The sequence below is a fragment of the Molothrus ater genome, chromosome 16 (assembly GCF_012460135.2).
Source record: "Molothrus ater isolate BHLD 08-10-18 breed brown headed cowbird chromosome 16, BPBGC_Mater_1.1, whole genome shotgun sequence".
Taxonomy (NCBI): domain Eukaryota; kingdom Metazoa; phylum Chordata; class Aves; order Passeriformes; family Icteridae; genus Molothrus; species Molothrus ater.
The window spans coordinates 14754859-14773099 of record NC_050493.2 but is presented as its reverse complement, the minus strand read 5'-3'; the positions used below and the strand labels follow the sequence as shown (position 1 = coordinate 14773099).

General features: G+C 52.7%; 1 protein-coding gene across 5 annotated transcripts in view; it reads right to left on the bottom strand.

Annotated features, from left to right (window-relative positions):
• RAB11FIP3 (RAB11 family interacting protein 3) overlaps window positions 1-18241 on the bottom strand; it is an 87088-nt gene that overhangs the window by 16999 nt on the left and 51848 nt on the right. For 4 of the 5 annotated variants that reach the window (XM_036392195.2, XM_036392197.2, XM_036392196.2 and 1 more), the window contains 3 exons: window positions 11715-11902; window positions 6036-6209; window positions 1661-1795 (listed from right to left, as the gene is read on the bottom strand). In XM_036392195.2, the coding sequence (XP_036248088.1) occupies window positions 1661-1795; window positions 6036-6209; window positions 11715-11902 (497 nt within the window). The remainder of the gene's footprint in view (window positions 1-1660; window positions 1796-6035; window positions 6210-11714; window positions 11903-18241) is intronic. The other variant, XM_054516503.1, reaches the window with a different exon arrangement.

Below are 18241 nucleotides of genomic sequence, written 5' to 3'. Positions count from 1 at the left end.
TTCATCCCAGCTGCCAGAATCCCCTGGAGGAGGTGTCTTCAGGCTTGTCCCAGATTTTGGTCCAGTTCCTGCTGCTCCAGGACTTGTCCCCTGTCCAAGGGCCCCACGTCAGTGGTGATGCAGGGAGAAGCAGCAGGTCCTGCATGTCCCACACGCTGCACAGGACACCTCCCATCCACAGCACACAAACAGGGGGCACTGCCCCTTCCACACAGGCCCTTGGAACATATTCCCAGTAAATCTGGACTTGGGAAACCCTGAACACAGATGGAGGAATTGCACCTACTCACAGGGCAAATCAAAGCCTGTGGAATTCCCATGACCATGACCATGGGACAGAGAAGCACCACAGGAAATCCCACCCAACACAGGAGGCTCTGAGGTGTTAGTTCAGCTTTGCAGGTAGATGTGGTGGAGAAAACCTGAAGTGGAGTGGGGCTTCCAGGGAAAACCAGTGTTCTCTTTAATACCTGCATAACCTGAGACCCATCACTGACCCTCAAGGCCTCCAACAGCAAAGACAACTATTTAGCCAAGAAAAGCAAAGGGAGAGACCATTTTTTTCATTAAAAAGAATGAAATTCAAGCTCCTATTTGTTTTCCAGTTCTCCTCCCATAGACCAGGAGAGCTCCCAGATCACACTGTCCCTGCAAAGGACAGACAGAGACCGAGAACATGACAAAAACCAGGTCTGAATAGCCACAAGAGCCATGAGAAGAAAGATTTATCACCAATGCCACCATCCTTCCACCCAGAGGGCTGCAACCAGCTCTGAATGAACAAATCAACAGGCAGAAATCCCTCCCCACTTGTCAGACAACACATCCAGCTGCTGCCTGGGAGACCTCCAAAACTCCATTCAAAACCTCCTGATGTTCCTGGTGTCTGTCACATCTCCCCAGCCCATGGTGACACTGGGGTGGGCAGGCTGTGGGTGAAGCTGGGTGAGACAAGACTTTACTGCTCCTTGTGGAGCAGGCTGATGCCTTCAGGTTGTTCCTGCAGCAGGAGGATGGGCTGTGCCCGCCCTTCCAGGCTGCCCTTGCACACCACTCCCAGTCTTTTCTAGGTGACAGAAATACTGTACATGGCTGTCAGCCTGATTTTTTAAGATTTTCTAAGCCTTCTGATGTTTATATTCTTGTAAGGAATTTTTTCACACACTTTCTGTAAATAACTGATTGGTTTGCATTCTTTTATAAAAGAAGAAAAATTTGATAGACTGTTAGTTTGTCCAGCGTTACTGCAGAGGTGGCACTTTCACCCTCCAATCCACTGGCACTTTTGGAAATCTATAAATGCTGGAGTCAGAAAATAAAGTTCCCTTTTTTCACCTGGAGAGCAGCAGTGTGTGCTCGTGTTGTGTCCTGTAGTGACACACGGCCAGCTCGCTGCTCCCATGGAACCCACCATGCACAGGCATGCAAAGGGCAGGGAATGCTCTCCTTGTCTGCCAGCCCCCTGCCTGCATTAAAGGCACCTCCTGCTCACCCTCCATGAGCTCCCCACCGCCTCAAACCCCTGCAGAGGCTCCTGTGGCTGGGTGAAACTCATCCCCTCCCCACCAGCACCAGAGAAGGAGAAGCTGTGCCAGACAAGGAGAGCCTCCCCAGGCAGAACATCCTTCCCAGGCTGGGATGGCCATGCACATCCAGTTACCTATTCATTTCAAGATCATTCAGGCGAGCAGAAAGATCCTCGAGGCGGTTGATTTGTTTGTGGCACTGGCTACAGTAAAACTCAAAAGCTTCATCTGCGAGAATGCTGTGCAGTTTGGCAGCGAGGGGATTGGTGCTAGAGAGATCACAAGGGTCATGTCAACAGCACAGAAGGCACAGGGAGCAGCTGCAACCGTGGCTTCCACAAGCTGAGGGTACCTCAAGGTAGGGGAATTTTTGGTGGGAAGTACGAAATTTGAATTTAAAAACTCAGGGCAGGTTGGGTTGCCTCCCACCATGGTTTTCAAAGCCAAATTTAAGCCAATGTGGGGTTGCTGATAATAATATATAGAACATTTCTAATTTAAAGGTTACTGATAATAATATACAGAACATTTCTAATTTATAACAATATGTAGCTAATTGATAATTTGTAATTGCTCAATAGAATTTATATAGCTGATAATTAGCAACACTTCCATCGCCCTCCTCCCAGAGACTCCCAGCAGCTGAGCTTGGCCCACATTTCCAAACCCCTGAGCCAATCTCAATCCCCAGGAGCCCAGGGCAGGTGAGGTAAGTGCTTCCCACAAACCTACACCACTGCAAAGTTTATTTTCCAACAGGATTTTCCAGGCAATCTGTCTCAGGAGGCTCCTGGTTTGCCTCAGTAAGTGCAGAATGAACTTGCACACTGCAGGACTGGGCGCTGTGGGCCAGGGATGAATCTAAGGGGGATTTTAATGGATTTTAGGAAAAGGTTCTTCCCCCAGAGGGTGCTGGCACTGCCCAGGCTCCCCAGGGAATGGGCACAGCCCCGAGGCTGCCAGAGCTCCAGGAGTGTTTGGACAGCATTGCCAGGGATGCCCAGGGTGGGATTGTTGGGTGTCTGTGCAGGGCCAGGAGCTGGGCTGGATGATCCTGGTGGGTCTATTCCCACTCAGGAGATTGTGGGATTCTATGATCCTTTGGTCAGTGTCCCACTTTTCAATGGGATGCTTTAAAAGTAGAGCAGTTGTGCTGCTGCAGACCTGCTTTAGTAAAGCACAGAGTCAGTTTTTCACTGGAAAATTTTCACTTTTAAGCCAAGATGAAATGGACAGGTGCAGTTTAACACCTCACTCCTCCAAAGCACAGCCCAGAGGAGCCAAGCAGCAGTGCTGTGCTCCTGCAGGGAATGCCGTTTGGGAAGGGCCATGGGGGTCTCCAGGACTTTCACAGATTGGGAAGCTGGGAGACACTTCATCATGATTGGGGCAGGACAGAGAGGATTTCTCAACAGCAAATAGTTTGTGTTCATTTGGGGCCAGACTCCACAAATCCTTCCTGTAGGACAATGTGCTTCTGGAAGCCACGGGTGTGAATCAAAGAAAGGTTAAATAGTGAAAAACCCAAGCAGTTCCATAAGAGAGACAGGTAAAGATGTGAGCAAACACAAGCAAGATAAATCCAACAGGCGTCAGGAAGGGGCAGTGAATCCTGGGATACACAAAAACACCAGAAACTCCTGGCCTGGGGCATCCTGAGGGTGCCCTGGCTCAGCCCCCAGCCCAGGGTCAGGCCTGGAGGCTGTGCTGTCTGTACAGCATTTCCCAGCCCCCTCAGACAGGCTGGACACCAGCAAATGCCAAGTTACCATCTCTTCCCATTCCTGGAAAAAAAAATTCAATTGCAAACCATTCCCCCTGGCCCTCAGGGCAGGTCTGGCCCTGGGATAACCTTCTCCCAGCAGCAGGCAGGTCGGTGGCTCAGGGTTTGTGCAGGGAAGAGGTGACAGCAGCTGTGTGGCACCTGGGGGAAGGGATGTCCCTTTTCTGGGTGCTCTTGGGTGCATTCACTTCCCAGGTGGTGCAGCCTGGGCCAGGTGGGAACCCAAATTTAACCAGCATTAATCTACATGAGAAGAGAAATGTGGAGGAGAAGCCCCAGGCCAGGCTGGCAGCTCCTGGGGTGTGTGCAGATCCTCCTGGCCTCCAGCTGCCCTGGCTCCCTGCCCCTGGAGTGGGTGAGAGCTCAGCCCTGGGCTGTCCCCACCCACTCCAGGATGCTGATGGGTCCCCTCCAGCTCAGCAGATTCTGTGGTTGTACAATACAGAGCCTCCCTGGGCCTCCCTGCATCTCCTGGAGCAACAATTGTCTTCCCCAGGTCCTTGGTGCTTCCTGGTGGCTGGGATGGGCTCAAGGAGCTTTTCCTTTTATTTCCCACTGAGAGCTGCAAAGAGGCTTTTCCTACTGGATGGGTATGCAAGGGAAGAATCAAGAGGAGGGATCACAAGCAAGAATACAAGGACTGGGCAGGGAAGCACTGCACCCCACAGTGTTCCCTGAAGGCTCTTGGGGTTTGTGTTCATCTTCTGGAGTTGTGGCAGGACAATTTCTAGAAATTATTCCTATTTAGAGACTCCTGTAGCATGGAAAGGGTCTGTGGTGATGTGGCCCTTTAGAAGTGAGGCTGTTCTTTGTATTCAAAATACAGCCAAAAAAACCATTCAGCCTGAACCAGGGACGGTCTGTGTCCCCTCAGGTGTGTTTCAATACACTGGGGCTGCTCAGGTGTAGAATGATTTGGGTGGGGAAGGACATTAGAGCCCATCCAGTGCCACCCCTGCCATGGCAGGGACACCTCCCACTGTCCCAGGCTGCTCCCAGCCCTGCCCAGCCTGGCCTTGGGCACTGCCAGGGATCCAGGGGCAGCCCCAGCTGCTCTGGGCACCCTGTGCCAGGGCCTGCCCACCCTGCCAGGGAACAATTCCTAATTCCCAATATCCCATCCAGCCCTGCCCTCTGGCACTGGGAGCCATTCCCTGTGTCCTGTCCCTTCCTACCCAAAGTCAGAAGAGCTGCACAGACTCAGGGAATGTTTAGGGCAGGATTTCACAACCATAGCAATAATCCAAGGGGAGGCTAGGCCTGAGAGGGATGAGGAAATCCTTCAGCTCCAGCAGCCCCACATTCCCGACTCCAGAGGCTTTGCAGGGTTTATCTCCAGCCTCCCTCTCCAGCACAAACCACCACAACCTGTGTGGCCACGTGCCCAGCGAGCCCCTCCCTGCAGAGGGAAGATGGGATAAGGTGTGGATCAGATCCAGAGACAGAGCAGAGCAGAGCAGAGATGCTGCCCTGGCAGAGCAAGGCTGGAACACTGGGAGCGTGGGCAAACTGGGAGCTCTGGCCTGATGTTAAAGGAAAAGTTCAAGAGATTGAAAAGCTCCTTTAACTGGGTATTTTCTTGCCAGGAGCCTTCTGGATGAGACTGGCAGCTCATCCTCAAGGAAAAATGAACACCAAGGCTGGGCTTTATTCAGAGTTCTTCCTGTGCCACTCCACCAGCACAGCCAGCCCTACATTCCTGCACAGAGCAGGCCAAGGACAAGCACAGATCAGAGACTGTGCAGGGGATCCCTGTGCTGGAGCACTGCTTTCCTAAAGGAAGAGGTTGGGAATTCCTTACAGCAACTCTCCTATTTGCCATTAACACCTCCAACATTGCTGCTGCACCAGCCAAAAAGAGATGAGCCCTGACCTGCTCTTCCCTGCCAGCCCTGTGCACCCAGAATTGTCCAAACTCTGTGAAGGGGTTTGGGAAGCTGGGAGAAAACAGGAAGACAGGGGAAAAAAAAGAAGTTTTGAGAAGCTTACATGGCTGCAGAAAGGCGCAGAAGTGTCATTGCAAAGAGAAAGGAGTGTATTTCTGTCTTTAGCAGGGTGTGTGGCTGGCAGGGAACACTCCTGCCCTGTGCAGAGTTGTGCCTCCAATGCAGGAACACGTTCCTGGTGTTCCCTGCCATCCCAGACACTTTGTGGGCTGCAGCACTGATGATATTCCAGCTTTTACTAATTTTCTTTAGAAAGTAAGTATTGATGGGGTGTGTACCACCCCACCAGCTCCTCAGCCCATCCTGCTCAGGCTGGAAAATGGGACTTTTTCCTGGTTTCAGACCCTAAAGCAAGGAGGAAATGCTACAGCCTGCTTCCTGCTCTACATATCCCTAGAGAAGGAATGCTGCTGCAGCTCATGCAAACCAAACCAATCATTGCATCAAAACCCCAAAACATAAAAGAGACAAAACCCATTGGAGTCATCCTGCAGGATCAGGGGTAAAGCTGCAGGTGGTTTTCTCTCCTGGAAGGCTCAGTGAGGAGCCACATCCCTAACAGGAGTGGGAATGTGACACTGGAAATGCAGCCAACTCTTCCACCTCCTGCTGGGTGTCACAGGACAGGCAGTGACCAGGGAAAGGAACCACCTAGGGAGGGAATTCCTCCTCCACTTCCAAGCCCATTATCCCGTTGGATGCAGAGTCTGCCAGGCCCCCTGGCTGGCAAATCCCCTGTCCCCCAGAGCAGAGTGAAGCAGCACCAGGGCTGGGCATTACCTGGGAGAGAGGAAGGAGGAGCTGCCAAAGCTGCTTTCCCCATTACACAAAGGGTCCGGGAACAGGTCGGCCTCGTTGCCCTCCCCGTAATCCTCGAAATGCTCCTCCCCCCTGATGACGGTGACAATGGAGTGGCTGAGCTCCGAGCCCAGGGCCAGCTCGTGGGGGTGGGACCTGGGGGAACAGACAGACAGAGGTTAGAGAGGGGCCACAGCAGCCATTCCATTGCATCCAGGACATCCTCCTTCTGAGTATGGCTTTGGACTTGGCAGGGGAGCAGTGGATTCTGTGAGAAGCTGTTGGAAGCTTCCCCCATGTCCAGCAGAGCCCATCCCTGGAATCCTCCCCCCTGTCCAGCAGAGTCCATCCCTGGAATCCTCCCTCATGTCCAGCAGAGCCCATCCCTGGAATCCTCCCTCATGTCCAGAGAGCCCATCCCTGGAAGTTTCCCCCATGTCCAGCAGAGCCCATCCCTGGAAGTTTCCCTCATGTCCAGCAGAGCCCATCCCTGGAATCCTCCCTCATGTCCAGAGAGCCCATCCCTGGAATCCTCCCTCATGTCCAGAGAGCCCATCCCTGGAAGTTTCCCCCATGTCCAGCAGAGCCCATCCCTGGAAGCTTCCCCCATGTCCAGCAGAGCCCATCCCTGGAAGCCTCCCCCATGTCCAGGAGAACCCATCCCTGGAAGTTTCCCCCATTCCAGCAGAGCCCATCCCTGGAAGCTTCTCCCATGTCCAGCAGAGCCCATCCCTGGAAGCCTCTCCCATGTCCAGCAGAGCCCATCCCTGGAAGCCTCTCCCATGTCCAGAGAGTCCATCCCTGGAAGTTTCCCCCATTCCAGCAGAGCCCATCCCTGGAAGCTTCTCCCATGTCCAGCAGAGCCCATCCCTGGAAGCTCCAAGATGGACCTGCTGCTGGCTGAGGTTGGGCCCACCAGGAATGGCACATCTGGGATACCAGATTTGAGAGGGAAACACAAAAAAGGGATGGGGCAGTGAACTGAGTGCAGAGAAGAGATGGGGTGAGGACACTGGAGAGGAACAGCTCTGCAGGACAGGGCAGGAGAGGGCCAAGAGCCAATCTCAGAGCTGAGACTGCCCTGAGATTCCTGGGGGGAAGCCATGGGGAGGCAGCTGTGCCCCAGCAGCCCATGGAGGGCAGGGAGGTGCAGAGATGCACCTGCAGCCCCTGCAGGAGCCCAGGCCTGGAGAGGAGGTGCCTGAGAGGGGCTGTGAGCCCATGGGAAGCTGTGCTGGGACAGGATCCTGCAGGGACCTGCAGATCCATGGAGCCCATGCTGGAGCGGGGTCCTGGCTGGATCTGTGACGCTGGGGGGGACCCAGGCTGTGCCTGAAGGAGTGACCCCACAGCAGAGGGACACTTGGGGCAGCAGCTCCTGGAGAACCCATGGGATGGACTCAGGTTGGAGAGGTTCTCCCTGTCCTTATCTCAACTCATGACCCCTTTGTTATATTTTCTTTTCCTGTCCATCTCTGGAGGGCAGGGATGGAGCAGCTTTGGTGGGTTCCTGGTGTCCAAGGGAGTGATGTGTCCCATTTTGGCAGAGTAGGACAGGACAGAAACAGTCCAGGCACCACTGGGTAGTTTATGGTGATTTTTTTTACCTCAACAAACCAAGTTTTTCCACTGACAGCTGCAACTGGGGACACTCAGACTTGCAGGACAGTGCCCAGGGTTGGTGACAAGCCCTTGCTTGACTAAAATACCAATTTCTGTGATTGGCATGGCAGAGAAAGAGCTGGGCATGTGCCAGCCCCATCCGAAATGCTGTGAGTTCCCCAGCAGCCTGTGCCAGGCTCACATTGCTCGTTGCTGCCTAATCCTCTCAAGGCTTTAACCCCACAACCCTGGGGGATTGGTGCTGGGGAGGGGAGAGCTCAGGCAGCTGGGACAGACCCCCAGCAAGACAAAGGAGCCCTTTCCCTGCTCCTGCTGGGAAAACACTGTGTGTGACAATGCTGGAGTGGGGAATGCTGCTCCATGGGTTTTTAACACCAGAGCCAGAAGGCTGCAGTGTTGAAAGGCTTGGTGCAAACCCTGAACACACCCAGCACAGCTCCTGGCATGTCCCTAGCTCCTGAGGGGACACAGCCCAGCACAGAGTCATTGTCCCTGCAAGAGTCTTTCTATTGCATGGAGACACAGAATCCCAGAATGGTTTGGGCTGAAAGGACCTCAGAGCTCATCCCATTCCATCCCCTGCCATGGGCAGGGACATCTTCCACTGTCCCAGGCTGCTCCAAGCCCCATCCAACCTGGTCTTGGACACTTCAAGGATCCAGGGGCAGCCCCAGCTGCTCTGGGCATCCTGTGCCAGGGCCTGCCCACCAAGCCAAGCCCCCTTTCCTGCCCTATGGAAGTTTTCAAGTTAAGCTGGAGAAAAGGCAGGAGGGATTTGCAACAACCAGGCTGTGAAAGCAGCCACAGGGCTGTGAGCCACAGCTCTGTGTTTTGGGGGGTTAACCATGCTCTGCTCTCCAAAATTCTAGGCTAAAAATCGTAATAATATTGGTGTATTACAGAAATTGGTATTGGCTATGCCCTTATCTCCATGCACTTGCTAGCAGAGGGAAATGGGTATGAGCAGATTGCTCTAAACCAGAAAGAAAAAAAGATTACAGATAAGCCATTTATGACAAAAAACCTGCTCCATCCAAAGGATTTGCCCTTATCCCACTAATAAAAACATGTCAACCCTCCAGATCTCTATTTAACTACAAATAAATCCAGCCCAGCTTGTGGGCATCTGCACATACTCCTCCTGCCCTTGAGAAGCACCAATATTGCACAGTGGGATCCACTGGAACCCATCCATCCCTGTGGTGAGTCAGACCTTCACCAAAAGCAGTGGAAATCTCTCCAGGAATAGAAGCCAGGGGGTGGAATTGATAATTCAGAAACAAAACCCAAGCCCAGAACTCTAAATTTGGGGTTGTGGTTTGATAAGCACTGTACAGAAGCAGATCTGATCGGGCACCTGGAAACCCTCAACCTGGGCAGTAAATTACATGTCCTATTCAAATCTTGAGGCTCAGATAGCTTCAGGATCCAAAGTCCAACCAATCTTCACTACACACAGCCTAAACGAGCTTTAAGCTCAAACCATTTCAGGTATGTTGAGCTCTGAGAGCTCCTGAGAAGTGATGCTGAAGCTCTGACTCAGCCCAGCAGCTGCACTGGGGGGACTGCACTCCCTGGCTGTCCCTGAGCATCAGAGATGCCCTCCTGTGTGGGGTCTGATGGCACCAAAAGCAGCCCTCAGCACTGCCACAGCTTCCCATTTCAAACCTTTCAAATCTACTATAGATCAAACAAAGTTTTTGGCTGCCTGGAATTTGCACACATTTAACAATCTGGGAAAAGGCCTCACTGTGCTTGGACAGGGCACACAGAGGACATCTGACCTTCCCAAGCCCACAGCTGGCAATCACAGAATGGTTTGGGTTGGGAGGGACCTTAAAACCCACCCAGTGCCACCCCTGCCATGGCAGGGACACCTCCCACTGTCCCAGGCTGCTCCAAGCCCTGCCCAGCCTGGCCTTGGGCACTGCCAGGGATCCAGGGGCAGCCCCAGCTGCTCTGGGCACCCTGTGCCAGGGCCTGCCCACCCTCCCAGGGAACAATTCCTAATTCCCAATATCCCATCCAGCCCTGCCCTCTGGCAGTGGGAGCCATTCCCTGTGTCCTGTCCCTCCAGGCCTTGTCCCCAGTCCCTCTCCAGCTCTCCTGGAGCCCCTTCAGGCCCTGCAAGGGGCTCTGAGGTGTCCCTGGAGCGTTCTCCTCTTCAGGTGAGCACCCCCAGCTCTCCCAGCCTGGCTCCAGAGCAGAGGGCTCCAGCCCTTGGAGCATCCCCATGGCTTCCTCTGGAGTCTCTCCAACAATCCCATCCTTCCTGTCCTGCTGACCCCAGCCTTGGCCAGCCCTGGGACCAGCTGCTCTCCCCCTGTTTCCCCAGGCAGTTCTGTACCTACAGGCAGGTGAATCTGAGGCAGGCTGCCTTCCCCAGCGGGCGGGAGCGCACGCAGGCTGCCATGGCCCTGCAGGGACCCCGTGCTGTGCTGCTGGCAGGGAGCTCACAGCTGATTATCTCCCAATTTAACTGGCACTGAGCTGGCCTGCTGCAGTGAGAGGAGCCCAGCTGGATAATCCCATTTCTGCTCTAATCCACAGCACCCTTTCAGCCCCGGGCCTGGCATTGCTTGCTGCCTCTCTGATGTCCCCAGATGGGATTTTGGAGTGGGAGGGAAGCTTGGGGCTCCCAAAAAGCAGAGCTGTAAGCACACCCTGGAGCACCAACCCTGGGCCTTGTGTTTTGGGACAAACCTCATCCTCTGTGTTACAGACCTTAATTAAGCAAAGATGATTCCAGAGGTTTTGGTGTAGATTGGTGTTCTTGGGGCACCAATCTGGCACTGGCACAGATTTTCCAGGGAAGCTGTGGCTGCCCCAACCCTGGACATGTCCAGGATGGGGCTTGGAGACACTTGGTCTAGTGGAAGGTGTCCCTACCGAGGGCAAAGGGTGGAATGAGATGAGCTTTAATGTCCCTTTCAACCCAAACCATTCTGTGATTCTGATCCTAAAGGACTTCTTCCCTGCCTTCCTGCCTGCCAGCATCCCAGTTTCACCCCAAACCCCACTTTTCCTCCAAAGATGGGGTGGGCCCAGGAGCAGTTTTGCCAGCAGCAGTTCAGACCCAGGGAAGGAGATCTTGGCTCACATTTCTGTGCTCCAGGCAGAGGTTTCAAACCAGTTATTACAGGAGGTGGTTGCACATCAAAGGGCACATGCATGTTTTTAGGGAAAACAAAAATAGAATGAGTTCCCCTCCTGACTGGAAAATTATATGTTGTGTTTCTGGCTTAAGTGATAGATTAAAAACTGCAAGTCTTTCAGGTGTTTGGATCACCTGAGAAGTTATTTTAGAGGTTAAAGATGCTAATGAGGGTACAGAAGATCTCCCAAGGCAAGCAACGATTAACTCAAAGAGATTGCCAGGCTGGGCTCCAAACCAGCCTACACAAACCAGCCTAATTATTCTCCTTATTCCTCCAGAAGAGCTATTTTGGTCTTGCACGTTGTTACAAACACAAAATGATGCCTCAGGTTTTAGCTTTTATATTTTTCATAATCTGTACAGCTTTAGTGTGTGGGTCTGGGATTCGTATTAGGGGATGGTGAGCTCAGTAGGGAGACAAAACAATTCCTTCTCTAGCTGGGGATCAAGGACAAATGATCCAAATCTCAGGCCCAAGAGCACAAACAACGTGGACTGGAGAGAGAAAAACAAGCAGGATGGGACTGCATGGGCTGGAGCTATAACTGGACAATTAACTCCAATATGCAAATGGAGCAGAACTTATAAAACTTATAAAAGTGAGAGACCCCGTGACTGGTTGGGCATTTTGGGACCATTTTGGTTCACATTGGGTGCAGCCCTGGCTGGGCTCTTGTGCTGCCCAAGATGCATCCATTGATGCATCTAAATAATAAATCCTCCTAATAAATCCCTACTTTATTCTTTAGCTCTGCCCAGTCTCTGTTCTAGGGCAGCCTGCACAAAGCATCAGAACAACAACCCAATTTCCAGCAAGACAACGTGGGTGTGGAACCCTGGGGCTGTGTCTCCCCCATGCCCTGTGTGGGGTTTCTCCTCACCCATGCTCTGGCTCCTCGATGGGATCCGTGAACTCCGAGTGCACGGCGGAGTCGATGGCGCTGTCGGTCTCCACCTCGTCGTGCATCTCGTGCTGCACCAGGGTGCTGGTGTCCTCATCTGTGAAGGTCTCACACTCGCTGTAGGTGCTCTCTGAGCCCATGTAGGCACTGTCAGTCACCTCATTTGCCTGCTTAAAACAAATACACAAGAAGCAAAACAATAAGATCTTACAGCTGAGTGGGTTTGTGGCAGAATTTCGGCTGTGTTGCATTTCTGAGCACAGGAATCCAAACTCTGGAAGAACTCAGCCCAGGCCCAGGTGCTGCTCTGTGGGAACCATGGGGTGCACCTCAGCCTTTGCAGGGCTTGGGGAACAGATCACAGAAAGAGGGACTAAATAAGAGTTGGAGGGAGGTTTTGTTGTGAGCCAGGATGGATTTGGCCAGGGCAGGAGGGATTACCCACTGCTGACTCAGCAGTTCCCATCACTGCTGCTTTCTCCCACCCCATTCCAAGAGGACATGCTATTATTAATCTGAATTCCCTGCAAAAATCACCATTCAGAACTCCTCAATTAGCCCTTGGAGCACCTTTTTTTTTGTCCTGTCTGGTAAAACCTTCCATCCCTCAACAGCAAATAAACCATTTCTAAATCTTCATTACAGCTTCTGATTTGCAGGGACTCAAATCCCCACACTTCAGCTGGAGCAGCATCTCAAATCCATCACTGAGCAGGCTCTGGGAAAGCAGCAGGGTTTGTGTTTTAAGATTTATAGAGCAAGGAGAACTGAGTTTTCCAGTTCTGTACCCCAGGCAGGTTCAGCTTCAGTCCTTCCTGTTTGCTCCCACACACAGGCAGGGACAATCCCTTCTGATCCTGATCTCTGGAGAACCATGGCAACAGCAGCAGAACCCTCCAAAAGCCAAAGCTCCTGTTACCCCTCACAGTGCCAGCCCCTCTCTTAGGATGTGGGGATTTGCTCAGCACACCTTGGAGCAAATCAAGGAATTTTGGGATTGCCAGTGCTGGTGCTGAGCTCCAGCTGATCCCTGTCACTGCAGGGGCTGGGCAGAGGGGTGGGAGCCCTCCTGCCAGGCCTGCAGGTGAAGAGCTGCCCATGGAAAGCCTTCTGCTCCTCCTGAAGTTCAGCTGGTGGGATCCCATGTGCTCAGCTGCCCCTCCAGCACAGCAGCAGAGCAAAACAGCAGCAGTTTGAATGTGGGCACGACTGAAGCAATACCCTTTACCCCTGCCAGGGCACTCAGAACAGCTTTCAGGGCTTTTTCCAAGGATTTTGGAGAAAATCACGTTTCTCAAAGTGTATTTTATGTATTCATAAAATCATGGAATGGTTTGGGTTGGAAGGGACTTTAAAGCCCATCTCATTCCACTCCCTGCCTATTCCACTACCCCAGGTTGTTCCAAGCCTCACCCAGCCTGACCTTGGACACTCCCAGAGGCAAAAAGGGATAGAAAACCCTGAAGGGATGGAGAGAGAGCTGATCCCAGCAATTCCCACTCCATGTAGCCACTGGGAGCAGCCAAGTGACTCAGCCCAGCCCTGCTTTGCTCTCCCAGCCCTGTGCCCACCACACTCAGCAGATGGACACAGCCAGGAGCTCCTCTTGGAAGCCTGGCTCAGCTTCCACCTGGCTTGTGGACATCAGCACCTCCAGGACACCTCCCTAAAGTTAAACACGACACAAACCTGCCCAGAGCTGGAATCTGAAGTCAGGGGCTGCTCCAGGGAACTCCAGCAGGCAGAGCCTGTGCCTGTCTTGCAGAGAGAAACAAAAGCCTCTAAAGCCCCCACCCACTTAAAAATGCATAAATCCACCAAAACCACTTACACACCTAAAGCTGGGACTTGCTTAAGTGCTTTACTGGATTTATGCTGCACTTTCTAGAAACACCATTAATGCTCCAGCAGGAGGGACAAGGGGAAGCAAAGGCTTGACCTGCCTTGGCTTGGTCACAGACAGAGAGAGCCCAAGAGGTGACAGCAGCCACCCCCAGTTGCACATTCCCCTCCCTTCTGCCTGTTTGAAAAAGATTTCATGGCAAACTGGAAAGAATTTTGCTTGCACACTACAAAATAAAGGCTGCTTTTAAAATACCAACCCCGCCCCCCTCCTTCTCACTGGAAAAGCTTACATTTAAACATAGGTTGAAGTATTATAATGAGCAAATTGAAGTATTATAATAAGCACAGAATAAAGACAAGTATTGAAAGAAGCCAAAAAACCTGCAAACACTCCAATTCACAAGTAATTTGATTAGAAACCCTGCTGTGGTTACTGCTGACCCTCTCAACATGAAGCAAAGCAGGAGCTGAACAGTGCCCTTAGTCAGATGTTGGAACAAGAGGACCTTTAAGGTCCCTTCCAACCCAAACCATTGCATGATTCTATGATTTCTCTACCAAATTGTTCCAAAACACCTTCTTGGTGGGAAATGCACGCATGGACAGGCTGGATTTGGAGCAAGCCTTTTGGAGTAGGAGAAGCACAGCGCATCAACCATTGTCCTTCAGCCATACCAAAGATATGCATCAATTTATTACCTAAAAATTGAATTTTTCCTGATACCAGCCTAGATGAGGTTTCAAAATCAAGAGAGCCCTATTAAAATTAAACCAGTGTGGACAATGAGTTAAGAAGCAGCTGAAGCTGTAATCAAAGTCCTTCCCCTGAGCACAAGCGTGGAGAACTTTGCTGCACATTTCACCACAGAATCAGTAACTAAACCTCAAGAAGAGATGCCAGGAGGAGATAGGCAAACCGAGGGGGTTCAGGTATTGCCAAATGCCTGACAGAGCCAAATCTCTGTCCCTGGGCAAGTGTGTGGGTACAGAAAGTTCTTATTTATGGCCTCATGAGCAGCTGGTTTGTGCACTGACCCTTCAAAGCCCCCTGCCACAGCTCTCCTTCAGCCAGCTTTGCCTTCCTGTGAGCAGAAAGTTCACATTTTTTCCAGCTTAAAAAAGCAAAATACACACTTAAAAAACATCCATGGGCTCAGGACAGCCAGGTTGGGCTACACCTACCCCAAAGAACTTGCCAGGAACATCAGTGACACGTTCAGAATGGGGCTGGTGTCACCAATATCAGTACATTTTGATTTTTTATCGAATAAAACACACCCTGAGGTGCTTCAGGCAAAGCTCAGACATTAAACCTGGGACTCAGGCACTCGCAGAGTTCTGAGCTGGAACAGGATCAGGGTTTGATGGAGGTACCAATCCCAAATCCAGCTCCTGCAGCAGGTATTTCCCCAGAGCCACACCTGGCTGACAGGACAGGGGCCACCCAGAGGCATCTCTGCCTGCTCAGGGAAACTCCAGGGATCTGAGAGCCCAGGTGAGCACTCCTGCTTCTAAAAGGAAATTAATGGTGAAGTCAGCACTGGGATGATGTAATGTGCCCTGATCAGACAGGTGAGGTGCCTTTAGGAGCCTTCTCCAGCAGCAGCTCATCCATCCCAGGCATCTGATGACATCTGGGAGTAAAGATTACTTAATTAGATGTTGTAGAGTGCTATAAAACCATATGGATTTTTAAAAAAACTGCTGAAGTGTGAGGAGAGGGATTCTTGGGAATCACCTGCAAGGTCCAGGCAGGGACAGAAGGTTCAGCACAAGCTCAGCCAAGGCATTGCCTTGGAAAGGAGGGCAAAGTCTGGCTTCCAGGGAGGTTCCTTCCAGGCAGGGCTGTCCCTGGAGCTGTCCTGGCATCCCAAAGCTCTGCTGTCCTTGAACACAAACACTCGGAAGCCTGGGAGGGGAGGTGAGTGACAAGGAAAAGGAAAAACAACTCTGTTTTCCCAGTAGTGTGTGAGCCTGTTCCTGAAGAATCCAGCCCTGACTGTGCACAGGATGCAGAGGAGATAGATCAGCTACAAAAATCCCCCTCCAAGGACACCCTGTGGCCCTGACAGTGGTGGTGGTGCCAGGCTGGGAGCCAGGGAGAAGGGACAATGTTGTGCTTATAGTCCCACACGAATGCAGCTGCCCCGGGGCAGCTCAGCCTCTGGGATGCCACTTTGGGTCCCAATATTGCCCTCTTCCCACACACCCAGGCAATGCCAGCTTTTCAGGGAAGCCTGGGAGCCTCTGCTCAGCCCTGGGTGAAGGCAGCTTGCACAGCTCAGCCCCTGGAGTTGGGGTTGTTACACTCCATCAAGGCTGGGCAAGAGAAACGTGCTGCATCTGTTGGGGCAAATTGAAAACTCACCCAGGCCAAAACCAAACCCCGAACCAACTCACAGAACACCACAGCTGGCAGGCTGTCCCCAGCACCCCAAACACCAGCAGGCACCGTCCCTGCTGGCCCAGCTCCCCAGGGAGACCCTGGCAGAGAGGAGTGTGAAGCTACACCACAGCCCATGGAGTCACAGAATTGTGGAATGGTTTGGGTTAGAAGGGACATTAAAGTTCTGCCCAGTGCCACCTCTGCCATGGACAGGGACACCTTCCACTGTCCCAGGCTGCTCCAAGCCCCGTCCAGCCTGGCCTTGGACACTGCCAGGGATGCAGGGGCAGCCCCAGCTGCTCTGGGCACCCTGTGCCAGGGCCTGCCCACCCTCACAGGGAACAATTCCTAATTCCCAATATCCCATCTAAATATCTCCTCTTTTAATCTCAACCATTCCCATGAAAAAAAAAATCAGGTGGATCTGCCCATGTAACAAGTCAGGCGCATTCCTAACCTGCCCCTTCCCGGCACCTTCAGTGCTAAGCCTGGTCCCTCTGGAAGTCCAAGCCCTCCTCACTTTGTATCAGCTCGCAAAAACCCACCTGTGGAGACATCCTGTCCGGAGCCAGAGCCAGCTCCGGGAGCTGCTTCAGCGAGGCAGAAGGGAAGCAAAGTCCAGGGGAGCCGGGAGACTTAAGGATCGAGCTGGAGTCCCAACAGAGCGCCTTTTGTTCCCGAGCTGCCGATAAGGAGCAGGAGCTCCGGCACGCTTCCCTGCCGGTGAGCGCAGCCTCCTCCCGCTCCCCTGGATTCCAAAATAAAAGCTCGTTTTGGGAGCACTCGGGGTGCTCACACTTCCCAGGAATCCATCCCCAAAGAAAAAGGTTGAATCTGAAAGCGACCTGTCGAGGTTTATCTCGGCCTTCCTGGTGTTTCTGGTGAATAATTAAGCGTTAAGTGACAAATTCCTTCCTTATAGCTATGAACAGGGATGTATAAAGCTTGGATTGCTCACCAGGGGCAGGTCAGAAGCACTTTTGGTGACTCAGAGGATGGTTTCTGGCAGGCAGTGACAGTGCTGACCCCAGAGAAGGTTATAACCAGCCCAATGCCAGCCTGCCCCCTGCAAACAGGAGCCCAGCCCTGTGGGAGAGCTGATCCATGGGATTTTCCCCTCTCCATGGCCCACGGAGGCCTCGGCACCGCTCGCACCCACAAGTTCTGAGGGTTTCCTCAGGTTTTCTGTTTCCTCTCCGCAGAAACCACACGTACATCAAACTTCCTCAGCGCTGCCTACCCAGCACAAACACACAGATTTCCTTCCATTACCTTCCCAAAGCAGGTTCTCCCCGTTTCTCTGGGTTATTTATCCTGGCTGTGCTGAGGAGCTCGGAGCAGAGGGCAGTGCTGAGCAGCGGTGTCCGGACCCGGATAGCAGTGAGCTCCTGAGCCAGGCCAGCCCAGACTGCTGCTCGCAGCACGGCAGCAAGGAGTTATGCTTTAACCCGAGCTCTGCCCCTGCCTGCTCCTCACACAGCAGCTCACAGCCCCTGTGCTCCTCTGCTTGTGCCTCAGGATCTCAGAGAACATCTGAACTACCACGAGAGCCCAAAATCAGACACTGAAAAGAAATAGGAAACCCCAATCCCTGCCCTTTTTTCCTTCTCCAACTCTTATTGAGATACCTCTGCTGGCACTGCTGCCCCCTCAGCTCCCAGCCCCCCCGAGTCCCACAGCCCAGTTCCCATGTTCCCAATCTCACACACTCTGCTTGTGGTTCAAGATAAGGCTCCAAGGACTTTGTTTTCCAAACTCCTTCCAGCCTATTTCCTACTGGGCAAACACTTCAAATGGGATCTTTTCTGACCAGCACAGAAATTTCTCACCGTAGCCCTGCACTTGGGTTCTGCCTTCAGAGACATCCTTGTCCCATTTACACTCCCACCCTGCCCTCTACCCAGCTGTGAGTCTACACAATAAATTAATTTCCTTGGTATTTTCAGGCTTTAAGATATCAAATTATCACCATGGACTGATTTGGGAGAGCTGGAGCCCCTCTGCTCTGGAGCCAGGCTGGGAGAGCTGGGGGTGCTCACCTGGAGAGGAGAAGGCTCCAGGGACACCTCAGAGCCCCTTGCAGGGCCTGAAGGGGCTCCAGGAGAGCTGGAGAGGGACTGGGGACAAGACATGGAGGGACAGGACACAGGGAATGGCTCCCACTGCCAGAGGGCAGGGCTGGATGGGATATTGGGAATCAGGAATTGTTCCCTGTGAGGGTGGGCAGGCCCTGGCACAGGGTGCCCAGAGCAGCTGGGGCTGCCCCTGGATCCCT